Source organism: Talpa occidentalis, unplaced genomic scaffold, assembly GCF_014898055.3.
Source record: "Talpa occidentalis isolate TD23 unplaced genomic scaffold, MPIMG_talOcc4v2.1 talOcc4.8, whole genome shotgun sequence".
Taxonomy (NCBI): domain Eukaryota; kingdom Metazoa; phylum Chordata; class Mammalia; order Eulipotyphla; family Talpidae; genus Talpa; species Talpa occidentalis.
In genome coordinates, this window is record NW_023605194.1 from 94,651,881 (window position 1) to 94,670,072 (window position 18,192).

At 56.5% G+C, this 18,192-nt stretch overlaps 2 protein-coding genes across 2 annotated transcripts; one reads left to right on the top strand and one right to left on the bottom strand.

Moving 5' to 3' along the window:
- Positions 1 to 1,183: 1,183 nt before the first annotated feature.
- FHIP2B (FHF complex subunit HOOK interacting protein 2B) lies at positions 1,184 to 15,485 on the top strand. The gene is made up of 17 exons (XM_037495757.2): positions 1,184 to 1,252; positions 5,127 to 5,205; positions 7,216 to 7,388; positions 7,895 to 7,999; positions 8,094 to 8,216; positions 8,376 to 8,603; positions 8,713 to 8,909; positions 9,156 to 9,264; positions 9,470 to 9,546; positions 9,821 to 10,010; positions 10,880 to 11,025; positions 11,132 to 11,260; positions 11,427 to 11,517; positions 11,701 to 11,844; positions 12,206 to 12,346; positions 12,520 to 12,620; positions 12,803 to 15,485. Exons 1-17 carry the CDS (start codon positions 1,208 to 1,210, stop codon positions 12,939 to 12,941), a joined length of 2,217 nt encoding a protein of 738 aa, XP_037351654.1. The 5' UTR covers positions 1,184 to 1,207; the 3' UTR covers positions 12,942 to 15,485.
- NUDT18 (nudix hydrolase 18) lies at positions 12,097 to 18,168 on the bottom strand. The gene is made up of 3 exons (XM_037495758.2): positions 18,007 to 18,168; positions 16,955 to 17,168; positions 12,097 to 16,740 (listed from the first exon to the last, which is right to left on the bottom strand). The coding sequence occupies exons 1-3, from the start codon at positions 18,166 to 18,168 to the stop codon at positions 16,145 to 16,147; spliced, it is 972 nt and encodes a 323-aa protein (XP_037351655.1). The 3' UTR covers positions 12,097 to 16,144.
- Positions 18,169 to 18,192: the final 24 nt, after the last annotated feature.

Below are 18,192 nucleotides of genomic sequence, written 5' to 3' on the forward strand. Positions count from 1 at the left end.
CACCAGGTCAGTAGTCAGCAGAAATACTTCCGGAAGATTTCCTTCCTTTCCTGGCAGGATGGAGGTGGTAGCTGGAACTGGGGCTCTAACCAGGCAGAGTTGGCGGCTAGAGGCCTTGCGCTCCTGTGGACATTCCAGAACCCCTGCTCGGGTTGAGGGTTTTGTCTGCATACTTCTTGAGAGTAATTTTCCAGGGTGTGTCCCCCACCTCACCCCACCCCCACGGGAGACCCGCCTTGTGTTTCTTTCCTTGGTGCAGTCAGAAAGGGCAAACAGGGGGGCCTCCCTGGTGGCGCAGCAGTTGAGCGCTGGGTTGTGAAGCTGCCTGCAGCCTCTGCGGGGCCGGTTCGATCCCCAGCTGCTCCCCGGCCACCGGAGGAGGGTCCCGCATGGCGCGCAGACCTCTCCTGCCGCCCGCTGCTCCCCTCAGCAGTGTACTTCAGTCCCTCTGCCTGCTCTGCTCCCCGCTCTGGCTCTGGTGAATTCTCTCACCGTCCCGCGCTTCTGACTGTACCCAGTGCATGTATAAACAAACAAACAAACAAATAAATAAATAAAACATGCCTCTATAAAAAATAAATAAAAATAAATTTAAAAAAAAAAAAAAAAAAGAAAGGGCAAACAGGGGCCAGCTGACTCGCCCTGCAGGCCATCTGAACGGTGCTGTAGCCACTTAAAATAACAAGCAACAAGTGACATTCGTTTTATTAATTTATTTACCCCAATATATTACCGTTTCAGCATGCAATCAATAGAAAACATCAGTAGGCTCTTTCACCTCTTTTCTTTTTCCCACTAAGTTATCAGAATCCGTATGTGCTCTGCGTTCAGCACATTTCAGTGCTCAACAGCCACATGTGGCCAGTGGCTGCTGTGTGGACAGGGGGTGGCGGTGGGGGCGGGGGTCGAGAGCGTCACAGAAACCATAAATCGTATTCTTCCAGGAAAAAGCCTCCCCATTCTCTGCCACAGGCTCCCCACGGCGCCCCAGGCAGGCTTGGACGAGCTAGTCCGCTGCGGCCCCTCGGAGGCCGGCGCCCCCACCCGCTTCCTACCCCTGCCCGCTGGCCGGCGCCCCCAGCCCGGCCGGGCGGGCCAGGCCAGGGCCCCGCCTCCCTCGCCCGCCTGGGGCCGCCTCCTCCGACCCGAGCTCCGCCACCGCCGCCGCCGCCGCCGCCCGGGAGCCGGGCCGGGCCGGGCCGCCATCATGCTGAGCCGGCTCGGGGCGCTGCTGCAGGAGGCCGTGGGGGCGGTGAGGCCGGGGAGCTGGGGCGGGCCGCCGGGTGGCCGCGCCGGGGCTAGGCCGGAAGGGCGGGCGCGGGGCGCGGGAGGAGCCGGCGGGCCGCTTCGCGAGGGACCCCCTACCCGGGCCGCGGCGCCCCGAACCCCAGCACCGCGCTCCTCGCGTCTGGGGCGTCTTTCTCGATCGGGCCGCACGCCCGGCCCAGCTCGGCCCCGGCGCGCTCCAGGCCTGACCCTCGCCCCCAGCCGCTTCCTGGTTCTTTCCCGGCGTCCTCAGACTCGCCGTTCCCAGCTCCGCCGGGCCAGGCCCGTTCCCTGGCACCCGGTAGTGGCTCCCGGACGCTCCCCCAGACCCCCCTCCCCAGCCTCTGTCGGCGTCCGCCTCCCCGCGCCCCTCGGGCCCGGTCACCTGAGTTTAATAACCCGCTTCCGCGCCGGGCCGGCCCCTAGACGGTTGCCAGACCCTGCTCAGGCCCAGCGGGCCCTCGCACCCACCACTCGGGAAGTTCGGGTCCTGACTAGCAGGTCCGCAGGGAGGGCACAGGGACAGCGGCGGGCGGCGGGCGGGCGCCCAGCCCCAGAAGGCGGGGTCTCCCTGGCGCATGGGGCACTTTGCGGCTTGTTCGCCCGCACCGCACCTGCCCCCTTGACCTTCAGTCAGGTGGACCCCGCCGTGGGGGGACGTGGAGCCAGACCTGGAGCTGCCGTGGACGGAGAAGTAGACTGAGTGTTATTGATAGTTCTGTCAGTTTGTGTTTTTGCCACTTTCTGTTGGGGCTGAAGGCTGGTAAGAGGTGGCCTGGAGGGGTTCACTTCATTCAGCCAGATAAGTGTGCTGTTTCGATAGGTAGGCCCATGCCCGCCCTTAACTGTAACCCTGCCAACACCGCTGTAGAGTTAACAATTCTTTTGCCACACGGTATGAACCCTCCTCCTAATCGTCGGTTTAGTTTATTAAATGTTCTCAGAAGACACAACTTGGGTTCCACCCCCCTCTGCCCCAGCACACATCCCCAAACCAGAGCTTCTGTAAATGAGAACAGTTTCAGCCTTAAGCAATTTGTGAAGAAAGTGAACAGTTTCTTCACCTTCCACCTCTCTTCACCGGCCCCCAGCCCTGCCCTTCCCAGGCATGCAGAGCCTGGGGCATCCCACCTCCAGGAGCTTCCAAAATGATCTTTCCTTCTCTCCTCCCTGGCTCCCATCAAAACGGCCGTCATCTCAGAAAGTGATCTGACAACTACTTCCTATCTCCCTGGGAAAGCCCCATACCCAAGGCGGGGCAGATGGAACAGACAGCACCTCAGCCCTGAGAAGGGCATTTCTAATATCTCCAGTGTGGGAATTTCTCCATCGGTGCCTGGAGGAGATATTGGTGATCAAGAGAGTTCTTTCTAGGCAGCAGATCTTAGGCCCCCTCCATATGCAACATACAAACAATGCTCTAGAAGTTTGACTGTTCCTGAGTGATTGTTGGGAGGCCTGGGAACCCTTCTCTCCCCCTGCACCCTCACATCTTCTGGTAGGCCTTTCCCCAAACTGAGGTCACCAAGTTAAGTCCCTACCCAGTTGCTTGCTCCCTCATTGAAAAGGAAGAGTGTTCCCTCCTGCCCTCTTCTGACAGACCAGAATAGCAACTCCTCAGTTTCTTTTTTAAATATAGATCACTTGGTACAGTTTATTTGGTCTGAGTTACAGTAGCTCATTCCTGATTCAGGTAAAAATTATTCATTCCTTGTGCTGTTTTAGCTAACATACATTCTTCCTGTTACTCCTATTCTTACTGGACTTTTTTGGTTTAAGCCTAGATTAAAGTTGTTTTTTTTTTTTTTTTTTTAGATTTATTTGTTTATGCATATAAGAACTGGGGCACTGGTCAGAGGGGGCGTGGGGAGAGGATTCACCAGAGACAGAGTGGGGAGCAGAACAGGTGAATCTACTGAAATACATTGCTGCATGGAACAGTGGGCAAGACAGGAGAGGTCTGCTGCGCCATGTGGGTTAGCTCCCTGGCCGAGCATCAAACTCATGATTGCTGGTAGTCTCTGTGCCAGGCCTTTAGGGGGGCAGAGATGTAAGACATGTGGCCTGGTCCTCAAGGCCTTCACAGTCTAGTGGGAACCATGCCTGCTACCCAGCTACAACAGTATCGCATAGAACGGGACGAAGTGCAGTCACTCCCTGTGGCTGGGGTGTTTGGAATGACTGGGAGGTGTCACTCTGGTTGGGTTATGGCCCCCACAACTAACTTTCAAAGAAGACAAGATGGTCTGGGCCACCAAGGCTGGGGGGTGTCCCAAAGCCTCATTCAGTGTCATTGCTTCTCCCCCGTGGTGATGGCCTTCTAAGCATTCTTCCTGCCTTTGTCTCCTACACACCACAGCCAGGTGACTCTTCCTAAAACCCTGTTCTGATGGCATTGACCTGCTTCTTCTTGCCTGTAAAAAAACAAAAACAAAAAAACAAAACAAACAAAAACAACCAAGAACTGACTCTGTGACTTTGCGGTCGAGTCCCACACACTCATTGACCCATTGTTTTTTTTCTCCCCACACACTTTGCAGAGTGCCTTCTGCAGGAAATGTTTTCCTTCCTCTCCGAATGTTGAAATCTGCCCCAGTTATTCTAGTTTTAGTTCTCTGTGACCTCAGTAAAGCCTTACGTGTTGCAGCCTGCTAGAGTCTACCCCATCTTGACCGGAGGTCGCTTGCCACCTCTCCTGTGTTCACTGAACTGTGAACTGTGTTGCACTGAACTGTTCAGTGCAGTTTTCAGTTTTACATTTTCTTCCCTTCCATGGCATGTTTTGTGAGGATGGGGTATTAAACATCCTTGTATTGCCTGTAGCATCTAGTGTGGTGTCTCGTATGCAGTAGGCGCTCAAAAGATACTTCGGAATGAATTATTCGAGTCTGTAGTGCAGTGATGCCGAGAAGCATGAGGTCAGTGAGAGACACATCCGGGAACCCTGGAGAGGGCTTTGGGGAGCCGGGGCCCTTAGCTGGACCTCGCTGGGGACTGTGAAGATCTTGATGTAGAAAGGGATACTCAGGCCTCCCGAGGGACCCGGGCAAGGGCGAGAGGTTAGGGACAACTTGATTATGCATTTTCTCCAGCAGACATTTACTTTGCAAGGAGAGAGAAAAAATGCCCTTTTTTGGAGATTTCACAGGCAAAGTGGTTGTTACCAGTTCAAGGCCAGGGCCAGCCAGGGTGTGGATATGGAGAGAGCACTTCTGGAAAAGGGGAAAGTTTGCTGAGAACAGAGTCAGAATTCTCTCGGTAGAAGGAATGGAGAAGGTGTGGCTAGGAGCAGAGCTACTTAAGGAAGAGTTGGGGTGCCCAGCCTGTTGCCTTGTACAAAGATTATAAATAAGACACACTCATAGTGGTATGAGTTCCTTACCCCTGCGGCTCAGCTGAGCTGTCATGGCCTTGAACATAGATTTTCATAGCCCCTCAGCTTGAGAATGCTCTCTTTGCCATGTTTTTGATCTGTATCATTTTGATTTTGTTGTTTTGGGGGTGCTTTTCTGTTTTCCTCTCTGCCCCTCTGCCGTAGCATAGCTGTGTTATATTGAAATGATCTGCTTCTACTTCCCTGCCAACATTCTCAGCTCCTCCGGGCTAGGGATTGTGGAATTGTGACGGGCAGCATTTCCAGAAGGGAAGGGTGTCTGATCAGAAGTGCCAGGACATTGTTGGCAAGCTATGGTGACAATGCAGACACATCCTGGAGAAAACATATTACATTTCCTTTTGAGAACCCGGATCAGAGTGCCTGCTCCAGGGTGTAGCGGGGACCTGACGCTTAGCGGATGGTGGGAAGTCTGGAGCCCGCGCTCCCTGTGCTGCCACCTAGGTTGTCTCTGCTCTCTCTGCAGCGGGAGCCCAGCATTGACCTGCTAGAAGCCTTCGTGGAGCACTGGAAGGGCATCACACACTACTACATCGAAAGCACAGGTGGGCCAGGGCTCCCTGGACTCTTGGAGGGGTGGGAAGAAATGGGTGAGGTCACCATGCAGCTCAGACACACAGGTGTCCTAGGGAAGGTGACATACACTGCTCAGGAGTGCAGAGTGGGGCCTGGTCCCACTCTGACCTTTTAGGAGAGATTGAGGTGAGCGGGGTGGGGGTCCCACTGGCCTGACTTCTCAAAGCAGAGGTTGAATCCCACTGTCCCCCAACTTCCAGCTAGGCAGAACATCTAGACCTTCGTCCTCAGAGGCCTGTGCCAGGGCTTACTGATTAAAGGGGGAAAAAAATGAGAAAATTTCTTTTTCCTGAGTCAACTCATTTCCCTTATAGAAATCAGGTAGGAGAAGAAAAGCAAAGCACATTACATGCCTGGTCTTTTTCCGTCAGCTGACACCCAGCAAGGCAAAGGCTTGGGTCATCCAGGCCCCAGGAGGATCTGACTGAGGGGTAATCTGATTGGCTGCTGTGTAGTCACATTGCTGGTGTTGGTGGGTGCACAGTGGTTGCCAGGTAACCCTGCCCTGCATCCCTAGCTCTCCATCTCCTGGAATTCAAATAGGGGTGTGATTCCAGCCTACACCTTTCCTTTCCTTCCTAAGTCATTCCAAGAAATTAAAAGCAGTCTAAACACAGAGGGACCCAAGTCTGTCCGTCACGATTGACATTTAGACTGGATCAGTCCTTGGAGGGCGCTGCCTTTTAGGGTGTAGTGTGTTAACAGTTCTGGACTCTGTCAACTAGATGCCAATAGCACGTCTTCCCCATCGTGACAAACTTAAATATTTCTCCAGAATATGCCAGATGTCCCCCGGGGGTGCAAAATTACCCCCAGCTGAAAATGACTGCTTTAAACCTAAGATCTTGCCTTTTTTTTTTTTTTTTTTTGAGGTATCATTGATATTTAGCATTATGTTAGTTTCAGGTATACAAATTCTGATTCAGTCTATGTATGTGTTGAGAAATGATTGGCCCAGCAAGTCTAGTTAATACCCGCCACCATTCATGATCCCATTTTTCTTCTTGTGATGAGAACTTGTAAGAATTACTCTCTTAGCAACTTTTAAGTCCACAATACAATATTGTTAACTGTAGTCACCATGCTGCACCGTACATCCCCGGGACTTATTTCAGAACTGGAAGTTTGTGCTTTTCAAGTCTGAAACTGTCTTGACAGAGCCCCAATCACCAGAAGTGTAGAAGAGACCCAGAACTGAGTCAAGTCCACCTGGGGCTTCCCCGGGGCCCAATTCATAATTTCCAGAACGCTCCTTAGACCAGAAGTGCTGGAATAGGTAAGGCACACTGCCTTGCTCTAGCGTCTATGCTTTCCAGAAAAGCTAGGGGGTGCTCCAAGGCCAGTGGCAAAGTATCCAAACTTGCTTTATAAAAACACTCTACCTGCTAGGACTCCGGGAGAGCCCCACTAACCAGCCTTTCCATCAGGACCCTGGCTTGATGGTGCAGGTTTCAGTCAGAACCCAAGGTTTTCCACAGATTTTTTTTTTTTTTTTACCTGCTTTGTAAAAAAGAGAGTATTGACTTCCCTGGATATAAAAGAGACACAACAGGCCCTAGGAGGTTATCAGTCAAGAAACTGCAGAAAATAGCATCTGAATTCTCTGACTGAGACCCCTGAGCCCCTGGCTTCTCCCTCAGGCCCAGCGCTGACCAGCAGCCCCCGCACACAGCCTTCTGTAGGTGCCAGGGATTGGCCAGGGAGATGAGGCTGCTCCCCTCTGATACAGTGCTGGGGCTTGCTCCCATTTGTCAGAGGGCTGACTCCTGGGCCCTGTCCATGAGGCCTTCTAGCTTTTTACAGTAGAGGCATCCACTGTCAACTTCCATTTCCTCTGGGCTTTGTTTGGAGCAAACTGCTAACCTGGTCTCCCTCCAGGTTGCCCTTGATCACTTTCCACCCCCAGGGCTCCCTGGCCTGACACCACAAGCCAGAGTGGCCCCCCTTCTACCCACTTATTCTTGTTTTTGCTCACCCAGATGAGAACACCCCAGCCAAGAAAACAGATATTCCCTGGCGGCTGAAGCAGATGCTGGACATCCTGGTGTATGAGGAGAGGCAACAGGCAGCAGCCAGTGAAGCCGGGCCCTGCCTGGAGTACCTGCTGCAGCACAAGATCCTGGAAACTCTGTGCACACTGGGCAAGGCTGAGGTGGGCAGCACCCGAGTGCCCATGAACCTTCTGCTGAGCCAGGGCCCCTGGGAGCAGGAGCTCCTCGCAGTGTGGACACCCCCTGCCTACCACTTAGCCCACCCCCTCCTCCCCAGGGCACTGGCCCTCGGTTATTTGCTTTGGTGGTGTGTTCTCACCACCCTGGGCGGGAGGAGGAAACACCGTGCCAGGCCGTGCTCTAGGTGCCGGGAACACTGTGGTGATTAACACAGACAGGCTTGCGGCTGTGGAGAGGAGGAATCTTCAAAGGGGCCCACAGAGCGCGTGTTCAGTGTTGACAAGGTTATGGTGCACAGTAAAGCAGGAAGGGGACTGGCAGCACATGGGGGCCGGTTTCAAAAAAAGTGCTGAGGGAAGGAGGCTGGTGGAGAAGGTGTCCACTGAGTGGTGCTGAAGGAGGAGGTGTGCCCTCCCTTGGCCTCATGGGAGGAGAGGTCTAAGAGGGGGACCTGCTTCTCCTCCCGACAGTCTCCTCTTCCCCCCAGTACCCTCCAGGCATGCGGCAGCAGGTGTTCCAGTTCTTCAGCAAAGTGCTGGCTCAGGTACAGCACCCACTCCTGCATTACCTCCATGTCCACAGGCCTGTGCAGGTAGGTGCCAGGAAGCCAAGGGCTGTCTGGGGGTGAGGCCCCCCTCTTCCCTGCCACTCCATTCTTCTCTGTTGCTATCGTGCTCCTCTTCCAGAAACTTCTCCGACTTGGTGGGACAGTTCCTGGATCCCTTACAGAAAAGGAGGAGGTACAGTTTACCACTGTCCTCTGCTCCAAAATCCAGCAGGACCCAGCCCTGCTCACCTACATCCTGGAGGTGAGTTCGACTCCTGGGAACTGGGGGTTGACGGGCACACCCCAGGGTGTCTGCTCCACCAGCTCTAGGCTAAGGCCCTGCAGCCAGTATATCTGCCTTCCCAAGGGGGCATATGGGGATTGACCACTACCACCTGGCCTCACCTTAGCTCCTTTGCAGGGTAAAAAGATGGTCGGGAAGAAGAAGTTATCCAGAGAACCCAGTGTTCCGCCCAGAGAAACAGCCAGCATCCAGAACAAAGACCACCCCCATAGTCAGGCTCCCAATGGGGCTCCCTGTGGGGCCTGGGCCTTGACCACCCAGCTGCCTGCAGAGACCGAAGAGCCAGATGGAGGGATCGGGGAGAGCAACCTGATCATCTCTCTGATTGGGTTGTGTAAGAGCAAGGTGCTGGTGGCTGCCAAGACCAAGTGGGCAGGCATGGGGGTGGCAAGTTGCTAGGAAGGGATGTGGCGGTCTGGGTGCATGTCCCTGAAGTTGCACCCCTATCCCCTAGAAAGGTCGGGTGGCCCTAAAGGCCCAGGAGAACCTGCTGCTTCTGGTGAGCGTGGCTTCCCAGCCAGCAGCCACCTACCTGGTGCAGAACAGCCTTTGCTGCCCCGCGATCGTTGGGCACCTTTGCCAGCTATACCAGTCCATGCCTGCCTTCCTGGACCCCGCAGACATTGCCACATTAGAGGGCATCAGCTGGAGGTAGGTGCTTGGCCAGGGAAGGCAGGGCTACAGCATGAGTGACTGGAAGGAAGCCCTGCCTGTCCTGAGACCTGGCCTCCTTCCCTAGGTTAAAGCCCATCCCAGGGTCCTTCTCACCCTCCAGGGAGCATCATCTTTGCTGTCTGTTCCCGGAGAACCCCCAATAGAACAGAGGTCCAGGGCAGAGGGAGAAAGGACCCAGCTTCCAGAACATACCTGAGGAAAGCTTTCTTGCTCTCCCTTCAGGTTACCCAGTGCCCCATCTGATGAGGCTTCCTTCCCTGGCAAGGAGGCCTTGGCTGCTTTCCTAGGCTGGTTTGATTACTGCGACCACCTGATCACGGAGGCTCACACGGTGAGCAGGGAGGAGTTTCCCAGTGTCGCACTATTTCCTTTGCCATCTTCACTTCGAGGGCCAGTGGCTCACTCAGGCTGGGCAGGGCCCTGGATTGGCTGGGCCCCTCTGCCTGTTTTAAGCACCATGCGGGGACATAGTGGTTTCTCAGCAGAAATTGTTGATGAGGGTAAACCAAGTTTAAGGGGTGCTCTTTGGGGCCCAGGTGGTTGCAGATGCCCTGGCAAAGGCTGTGACTGAGAAGTTATTTGTGGAGATTCTGCAGCCCCAGCTACTGCACGTGTAAGTGTATGTCCAGTTCCTGGCCGTGGTCTGCCGGGCTACCCATCACACCCCTTTCTGCCCCTCAGGCCAGGGACCTCCTCGGCCAGAGCTCCGAGTCTGCGGACACCGTCAGTGAATGTTTGCCAGGCTACCCCCACCCCACATCCTAGCCCGCCCCCACACGCTCTGAGACTTGTGGACCAACAGAGCCCTCCCATTCTTGGACTTGGGGACCTCAGAGAGGGTGGGTCCTTCCCCAGCCTGGGGGCCAGTGCAGTGCTCTCTCCTATAGGTCTGAGCAGAGCATCCTGACTTCCACCGCCCTGCTCACAGCCTTGCTGCGCCAGCTCCGTTCCCCTGTGCTGCTGCGGGAGGCTGTGGCTTTCCTCCTGGACACTGACCAGCCACCGGCAGCCCTCGGGGACAGCCCCCACACTCTGTGCTCCCACCTCATCAGGCACTGTGACCACCTTTCTGATGAGGTGAGGTGCCCCTACCCCCCAAAAGGGATTGTCTGAGGCTTCCCATTTTCATTAGCTTTCCAGATAGTTCTATCTTTGAGGTACTGACCCCTGTCCACCCACACACAAAAAACAGAACAGTGGCACTGATTGGTAGGCTGACTGCTTTTGTCACACAGCACTTGTCTCTGATCACATGCTGGTGACAGCACTTTATGTTTTGCAAACCTCTTTAATACAGCAGCCTCCCATCTGTTTCAGTGATCCGAGTCAACTGAAGTCCAAAAATATTCCATACCATAAGGTATTTTAAGAGCGGGCGACCACATCCACAGAACTTTTATTATATTGTTAGAATTGTTCTATTTTATTTTTAGCATTGGTGTTAATCTCTTACTGTGCCTCATTTTTGAGTAAACTTTACCATAGGTGAGTGTGGCATGGGAAGGTATGTAATATATATATAGGACTTGGTTCTATTTCCAGTTTTAGGCATCCGGGACGGGGGGCGGGGTGTGTGTGTGTGTTTCTTGGAACACAACCCCCAAGCACAAGGGAGAACTACTGTAGTCATCTGACTTGTTTGAGGCTGCCACCATTCTGTGTGATAAGTGCGGTCCATATTTGATTTTTCAGTCCTGGGAACTGAGGGAGAGAGAAGCCGGCTGGCTTGCCTGATACCACACATCAAATTAGTAAGGAACCAGGACCTACCAGACTTCTGGGTTCCCACATAAACACCCACCCACTCCCCCCAGAACCTATCTCCATAGCCTTGGCTAGGGAAGTTGACCATGTTCTAGGGAGACTTTTATCTGGGTGAGCAGTTCCCGGCACCCCTGGAAATAGGGGTGGGGGAGGGGCATCCTGCTGATGGCTTCTTGCCCCAGATCAGCATCACCACGCTGCGGCTGTTTGAGGAGCTGCTGCAGAAGCCCCACGAGCGGATCATCCACAGTCTTGTCCTGTGCAACCTTGAGGGCCGCCCCTACGTGGCCCGGTGCTCCCCTGAGCCCGAGAGCTATGAGGATAACCTGTAAGTAAAACCGGGCCTCTCTGGGAGGCCCTGGCAGTTCGGCACCCACCCCAGTTCTCAGCACCCTATTCTTCGCTCATTGCTGCTGCTTGTCTTCCCACCACAGAGACCTGGAGGAGGACCCCTACTTCACCGATGGCTTCCTTGACTCCGGCTTTCAACCTTCTACAAAGCCTCCCCCAGCCCCTGCCACCAACTCAGATGGCAAAACTGCAGTGACAGAGATTGTCAACAGGTAGGTGCAGGTCAGGAAGTCTGAGCCACCTGAGCTTTATTCCATCTTGGGCCAAGCCCCACCCAGTGCAGCCTGAGAGGGCGTGCGCCCCCAGGGCCTAAGATGGAGCAGGGGCAAGCAGGGCAGCCCGGACGGGGCCCTCCACACCTCGGGTCCTGTCTCATAGTTTCCTCTGCCTGGTTCCTGAGGAAGCCAAGACCTCTGCTTTCCTGGAGGAGACCGGATATGACACGTACGTCCACGATGCATATGGGCTGGTGAGTGTCGACGCCTCTGCCAGCACCCACTCCCGGTCCATCAAGCCCTGGGTTGATAAACCCCGAGCTGTCCCTCCGTGGTCTCTGGCCCAAGGTGCTCCATGCTCCCACCAAGAGCCCCTGGCCAGCCTTCCAGAGTGAGGACCACTGTGCTGCCTCCTCACTCCTCCCTTCCTGTCTCAGTTCCAGGAGTGCAACTCCCGAGTCGCACCTTGGGGCTGGCCCCCAGATCCCACGCCCCTGGACCCCCATGAGCCTGAACGGCCTTTCTTTGAGGGTCACTTCCTTCGAATGCTGTTTGATCGCATGTCCCGGATTTTGGAACAGGTAGCCAACGGGGCTGGGCCTTGGTGACAGGGTGAGGGTCTCAGGAGAACTCCAGGCTGGTGCCTCTTGAGACCTTTGGGACAGCAGGGCCTGGCCATGGGGGTCCAGTCATCTTCCGTTCCCCAGCTCCACAACAGCCCCTACCCCCCACCTTTCCCCAGTTGGGAAGCCCCGTCTCGCCTCTGTTCCACACGCCTTAACATGTTTTGGCCCTCAGCCTCAGGGAATCCATGACACACACACATCACGTGAGTCTCCCACCCCCGCACACGTTCACACTGGCCAGGCGCCTTGCTGGGGGAGTGCAAAAATGCTCACCATCCCCTGCCAACCCTTGGCTTGTCCACTGTGTTCCCTACAGCCATACAGCCTGAACCTGCAAGTGACCTCAGTCCTGTCCCGGCTAGCCCTCTTCCCCCACCCGCATATCCACGAGTACCTCCTGGATCCCTACATCAGCCTGGCCCCTGGCTGTAGGAGCCTGTTCTCTGTGCTGGTCAGGGTGAGGATACCTGGGCCCCAGGAGTGTGCCAGCAGTGGGGAGGGGCAGGGAGGTGGGCAAGCCGGGGCACCCTTCCAGCACCAGGGAAAAGCACAGTCACATGGCGTGGGAGCGCAGGGACCCTGCAGCGGAGACCCTTGTCCACGCCTCAGTCCTCCTTGTTCCTACTCTAGGTGATTGGGGACTTGATGCAGAGAATTCAGAGGGTACCCCAGTTCCCAGGCAAACTACTCCTGGTGCGCAAGCAGCTGATGGGGCAGGTTCCTGGGGAGCAGTAAGTAGCTGAGGAAAGTGGGTGCCCAAGGGAGGGCCCCGGACTGGGAAGAAGGGTACTTTAGGGCACGGGGGCTGAGGAGGGCCTGCTGCTGGGTTGTGTCTCCTGGGATTGCCCTCAGGATGTCAAACCGGGCACACTCCTGCCACCTCCCACCATGATCCCCCTGCCGTCTCCCTCAGGCTGGACCACCAGACTCTCCTCCAGGGCGTGGTAGTACTCGAGGAGTTCTGCAAGGAGCTGGCTGCCATTGCTTTCGTGAAGTTCCCCCCACACGGTCCTCACCTGAGCCTCTCCCCGCTCCCAGAAGGGCATATCTGAGCCAGGAGCATGATGGGAGGGGAGACTTTTGTCCACACCTCCTCCCGCCCAGCTCTGCCACCATCATTCTCCTCCTGGGGCGGGGGCTTGGCTCCATGTCCTTTACACCCCAGGGTGTGCCTCCGTGGAAGCCTGGGCTTCAGCTCCCAGGTTAGCTCAAGACAACCTTGGCCTGTTGACCACACTAGACTTGGTTTTAGGGAGTGGGACTCTGAGGTACCAGATGCCAAGGAGCAAGAGGCGGCCTCCCAGGCAGCTTGGCGTCCTCGGGACCTCCTTGGGGAAGCTGGGTAACAGCCAGGTGAGCACTGGGACCCAGCCCCGCACATGTTCTGTGTCTAGCACCCTTCTCCAGTGGCCATTTGTTGCTGGGGCCAAGACTTGTGACTCAGTTCTAGGCACACGGGGGAGTGATTGGATAGCCTGACGTTGGTCATGACCATTCACCCAAGGATGGGGACAAGGGAGCCCTGTCATGTCACACTAGGTACAATAGATGCTGCGGAGACTTGACATTTTTTTCCTCCCGCCTTCCAGGCTTAACCATGGGAAGGGGCTGTAGACAGCAGGGAAAGCCCCCTCTTCCTGCTCAGCCCTCCTGGAGACTGTTGCAAAATTTCCAACTGCCTCATGGCAAATGCCCAAAGCATGTTCCGCGCCCAGGCGGGGGCAGCTGCTAATGAGAGCCTTGATGCAACTGTAGCCAGGGCGGGAGAGGGCCTGGGGAGCTGGGGGGCTGGGTGCCAGGCTCCAACTCCAGCTGGTTTCTCCCTGGCGCCTCTGAACCCGTCTCAGCAGGTCCACAACACCTGGGCAGAGGGGCTTGGAGACAGCAAGAGGGAGGCGAGACCTTGCTCTTGGCGAAGTGAGATACTCTTGTAGGGGAGCAGGGAACTCAGAGTAGAGATGAGGCCAGGATGCCCACCTGACTACAGACCCCAAGCCTGGTGGAAGGGGTGGCAGTACGGGCAGCCAGTCGTGATGTTCTCCCTGCATGCCCTCTGTGGCTGGGGCTGCCACCCCGCCCGGCCCGAATCTGTCTCGACCTGCAGGAACACAGAGGCAGCGCCAGGCATTACCTCACAGCAGGACTGCAGCGGCTGGCTTCGCTCCTGGGCAAGGAGGAGCAGGCCAGAGCCCCTTGTGCTTCCTTTTCCTGCCCATGCCGCTTCTAGAAGCTGGCCGCAGGTTGCCAAGAGGTGACATGAAAGAGGAGGAAACTCAATAACCTCTACCTCTCCTGCATTCCTCAAGTTGGGGAGGACTGAACTGCAGCTCTGAGAGACACGGGGCATGTGTGTGCGCGCCCACTGGGTGTGGGTGGGGGGCTGGGGAGCAGAACTCAGTGGATGAGCTGGGCCTAGACTCTTCGATTCAGAAAATGTCCACAAGCCCAGGAATTGGACATTGCCCTCCTCGACGTACTTGGCACTCGCGCGGCGTCCTCCCAGACAGCTTGGCAATAAATGGTGTGGTTGCGTGGACACAGCCGCCCTCTTCTTCTCCACCCTTTGCGTCCTTCTGCCCAGGGCTTCGCTGCTAATTCGGACCAGTCTTCCTCCCCTAGGAAGACAGATTCCTTTTCCAGCTCTGGAGCTAAGTGGGCGAGGTGAGGGAGGGTAGGGAGGAGGGCTCTGCAGTGCACACCTGATGTTCCTCTGCGCCTGCCAGGCAGCAGCCTCCCTCTTGGCCAAGCAGCTCTACTGTTCAGCTACCTACGCCCGAGCGCCAGCTGCCCCTGATACCGCAGGGGGCTGGGCCATCTGGAAGCATCTGTATGCAAGTCTCCTTTTTTAAGTGTTCCTGTTAGGGGTTGTGTCACTTCTTTAGTGGTAAACGGTGGGCCTGGTATTTTAAAAAAAACTTGTCCCTAAGTGTGTGTGTTGCACCTTTGAGGGGGGTCACCAAAAACATTCCAGGGCAGGGCTGGAGACAGCTGATCAGCGGCTCTCAACTCGGTGATGTCAGAATCACTTGGGTTGCTTTCTAAAATAACAGTGCCCCAGGGCCCACCCTCCACAAGTTAAATCAGAATCTCTGGGGTGGTCCCTGAGTTTTGAAAGCGCTCCAGGTGATTCTAATAGGCACCCGGGGTTGAAGACTAGCAGGCTAACTCACGGGAGCAGAGACCATTACCCTTGAGCGTAGGGAGGGACTCGTCATCCCTCAGACACTGAGAAAAATGAACCGAAGCGAGAGGTCTGCTTCCATCATTTGGAAGATGTTAGTCCTCAGAGGGGACGAGATGACCCCTACGATGGTCCCGGAGGCTAGAAAGACATGGCAGCTGAAAGGTTATCCTGCTTCTGCAGAGTGTCCGTGTTCCCTCAGAAGCTGAGCCACGTGGGTGTTTTCTGTACGGTAGATGCAGTGAGTAGCGCATGAAACATGGTCTACTTTCTTTGGTTTCCCCTCACATTTTAGTAAAGTCCTCTTTAAAAAGTAATCCCTACCATGATTCAGCTGGACTAAAGGGGAAGGAGAAAAGATTTGGCTCTGGCTTGGGCTGAGCTGTGAAAAGGCAGAGGCAGCATTTAGAGCTTTATAGCTCCTCGCCCACTGAAGCTTCTCCCCTGTTCGCACAACTCCCACCTGGCAGGCGAGATAAGGAGAGCCCTGGAGGGCCGGCAGGCTGTGGTGGACAGCAGGGAGCCAGCCTTCTGGCTCCCCACAGGCTGTCCCTGAGATGTCAGTTACTACCTGGGAGGGCCTGGGCAGGTGCTGGTGGGAGCTGGGGAACAGTGCTCCTAGACAGCAGTCCACACTTCCGGCTCACTTCCTCCCCACACAGACATTAGGCAGGAAGTTAGGTAAGCAAGACCTATTTACTCAGCAAGGATATGCTCCCCCAGCGCCCTTCCCATGTTTTCAGTGCCTCAGGAACCAGAGTCGCCGACACCGAGGTGGGCAAGGAAAGTGATGAGTAGACGCCATCTCAGTCCTCACAACCCCTTAGGGAGCAGAGCCTCATTGCGAAGTCAGGGCGACTGGGTCCTTGAGCTCTGGACTCCTTGCTTGGTCAAAGGCACTGTCCCTTTTAGCGCAAGAGGGACCTGCTCCATGCAAGGAGAGATGGAAGGCCCTTGAGAACAGGGGAACCACCCTGCTCCCAGCACAGCAAGATCCCCGACTGCCCACCTCCTGCCTCCCATGCTGTGAGGGGAGCACAGACACCCAGTTTCGTGCCCACTGATGGCAGCTTCCTATCTGTTAATGGGGACCACAGAGGATTCCTGAAGCCTCTGCAGGAGTTGGATTTGTAGGTCTTCCTCCATAACTTTCCACCAAAAGAAGTTCTCGCCCTGAACTTTTGGGGGCTCATTTTGGGTACCTGGGTTCCGAAAAGCCACTGTCACCAGCACATTCAGGCAGATACCATCTGTTTGGTCTCTGCCCAGGTGCTGCAGTCCAAGCAACCCCTTGGTCTCCACAGTCAAGTGGTGCAGGGTCAGACACTCCTGCAGCAGCCGCAGGACAGCCATTTTAATGCCACCCCTCTGCTCCGTGGGGGTGAAGCCACAAGCAGTGATGGGCAGGTGAGGCCCTCCCGCTGTACTCACTAACACCCACACCGTTTGAACACTGGTGAAGGTGGCCACGAGCCGCTGGCAGACCAGGCTGCAGGGAAGCTCTTGGGGCAGAATGAGGGGGTGCCTGGCTTGCTGCTTGTACTGAGCGGCGAGCTCTACCAGGTGCAGAATGTCATGGGCTCGCAGTGGAGTGGGCAGAGAGGTCCTCGGGTACCAGCCGGCCTGCAGGGACTCTGCATCTGCCTCCTTGAAAGTCTTGAGAGTTCCACCTAGGGAGAGTTGAGGGGGACGGAGTAGGAGAATGAGAAGTCCTGGCCTCTAGTCCTGGGGGCTGGGAGTAAGTCCAGTCCTTAGGCTGGAATCCAGTGAGCCCAGGCTTGTACCAGCCAGAATAGGAGGTCCATCTCACCTGAGGATGAGCTGAAGGTGGCAATGCTCCCCACCCCAGGCCCCATAAACACACTGTGCCCAGGTGAGCCATACCTGTGGGGCGAGCCAGGAACACAAAGCGGATCCAGGAGGGACCCCGCTCCTCCACAGACAGCAAGGTCAGGGGCTCACAGTGCAGCCCAGCCTCCTCCTTGACCTCGCGCTGCAGGGCCTTAACGATGGTCTCCCCAGGCTCCATTCTCCCCGCAGGTAGGTACCATGACCCCCGGCACTCCTTCTTGGCCTCCTGGATCAGCAGCACCTCATCCTGAGTGAGGAGAAAGGATCCTCACCCCACTACAGCTGGGCTGGGAGCCCTGGGGCCTCCCCTTGCCCTGGGACCTGATTCTATCTCAGAGTCTCCCCTTCCTGGTGGCCACCCTCAGATGGTTGAGTTCTCCAGGGGCTGTCCGCGTGTGACTGGGGCGCAGCTGTCTGCAATTCTTCCCTCTCTGGATTCAGACTTCCATTTCAGAAAGGGGCTAAAAGTCCTGCAAGCTGCTTCAGGGGTTGAGGCTGGGCCCCACAGGGTGAGGTGCCACATGACCTGCTCTATTTTGTGTCTTTGTATGATGTCATTGTGTAGCTGGCTCCCCTCTGGTTTACCAGCTGTCTGTGGCCTCTTCCCACTGGGGTCTCGGCTTTGAAACAAGCCTCCCCCTCACCGCCAGGCCCCTCTCTTTACCCCCCACCTCCAGCTGTTACGGCCACCTGTACAGGGATCAGCACCCAAAGGAGCACCACACAGGGGCTCCGAAGTGCCAGGACTGTGCACGGGATTCCGGGCGGTCTCTGAAGCACGGGGCAGCCCAGGCGGAGGCCGGCGGTGTGCTAGACTCCAGGGAAAGAGTAAGACGGCCCTCCCCTCAGGAATGGAGGCCTAGCGGGCCAAACAGGCTCCCCGCCTCAGCGCCCCGCTGCGTCTAGCAGGGCACCCTCGGGGCTGGGCCGCGCGCGGTTCGGATGCAAGTGTAAGTGAGAGTGCTTTGCAAAACTGGGGCGCACCACACGCGGGGAGCGTGGCTGGTGCCGGAGGTCCTCGGTCTCCACTGGGGTCGGCTGCGCTCCCGAGGGCCGGGCGGCGGGCCCGCCGGGCGGACGCTCACCTGCTCGTTGAGGAACACGGCCAGCACCACGTAGCAGACGTCCTGCCGCAGACGCGCCGGCGCCGGCGGCTCCCCGGCCGGCCCCGAGTCACAGCTCTGCACGCGCAGCCCCTGGCCCCCCAGCACAGCGGTCAGCGCCCCCGCCAGGCCTTCCGCGGCCATCGGGTCCCCAGGGAGGCGGGGGCC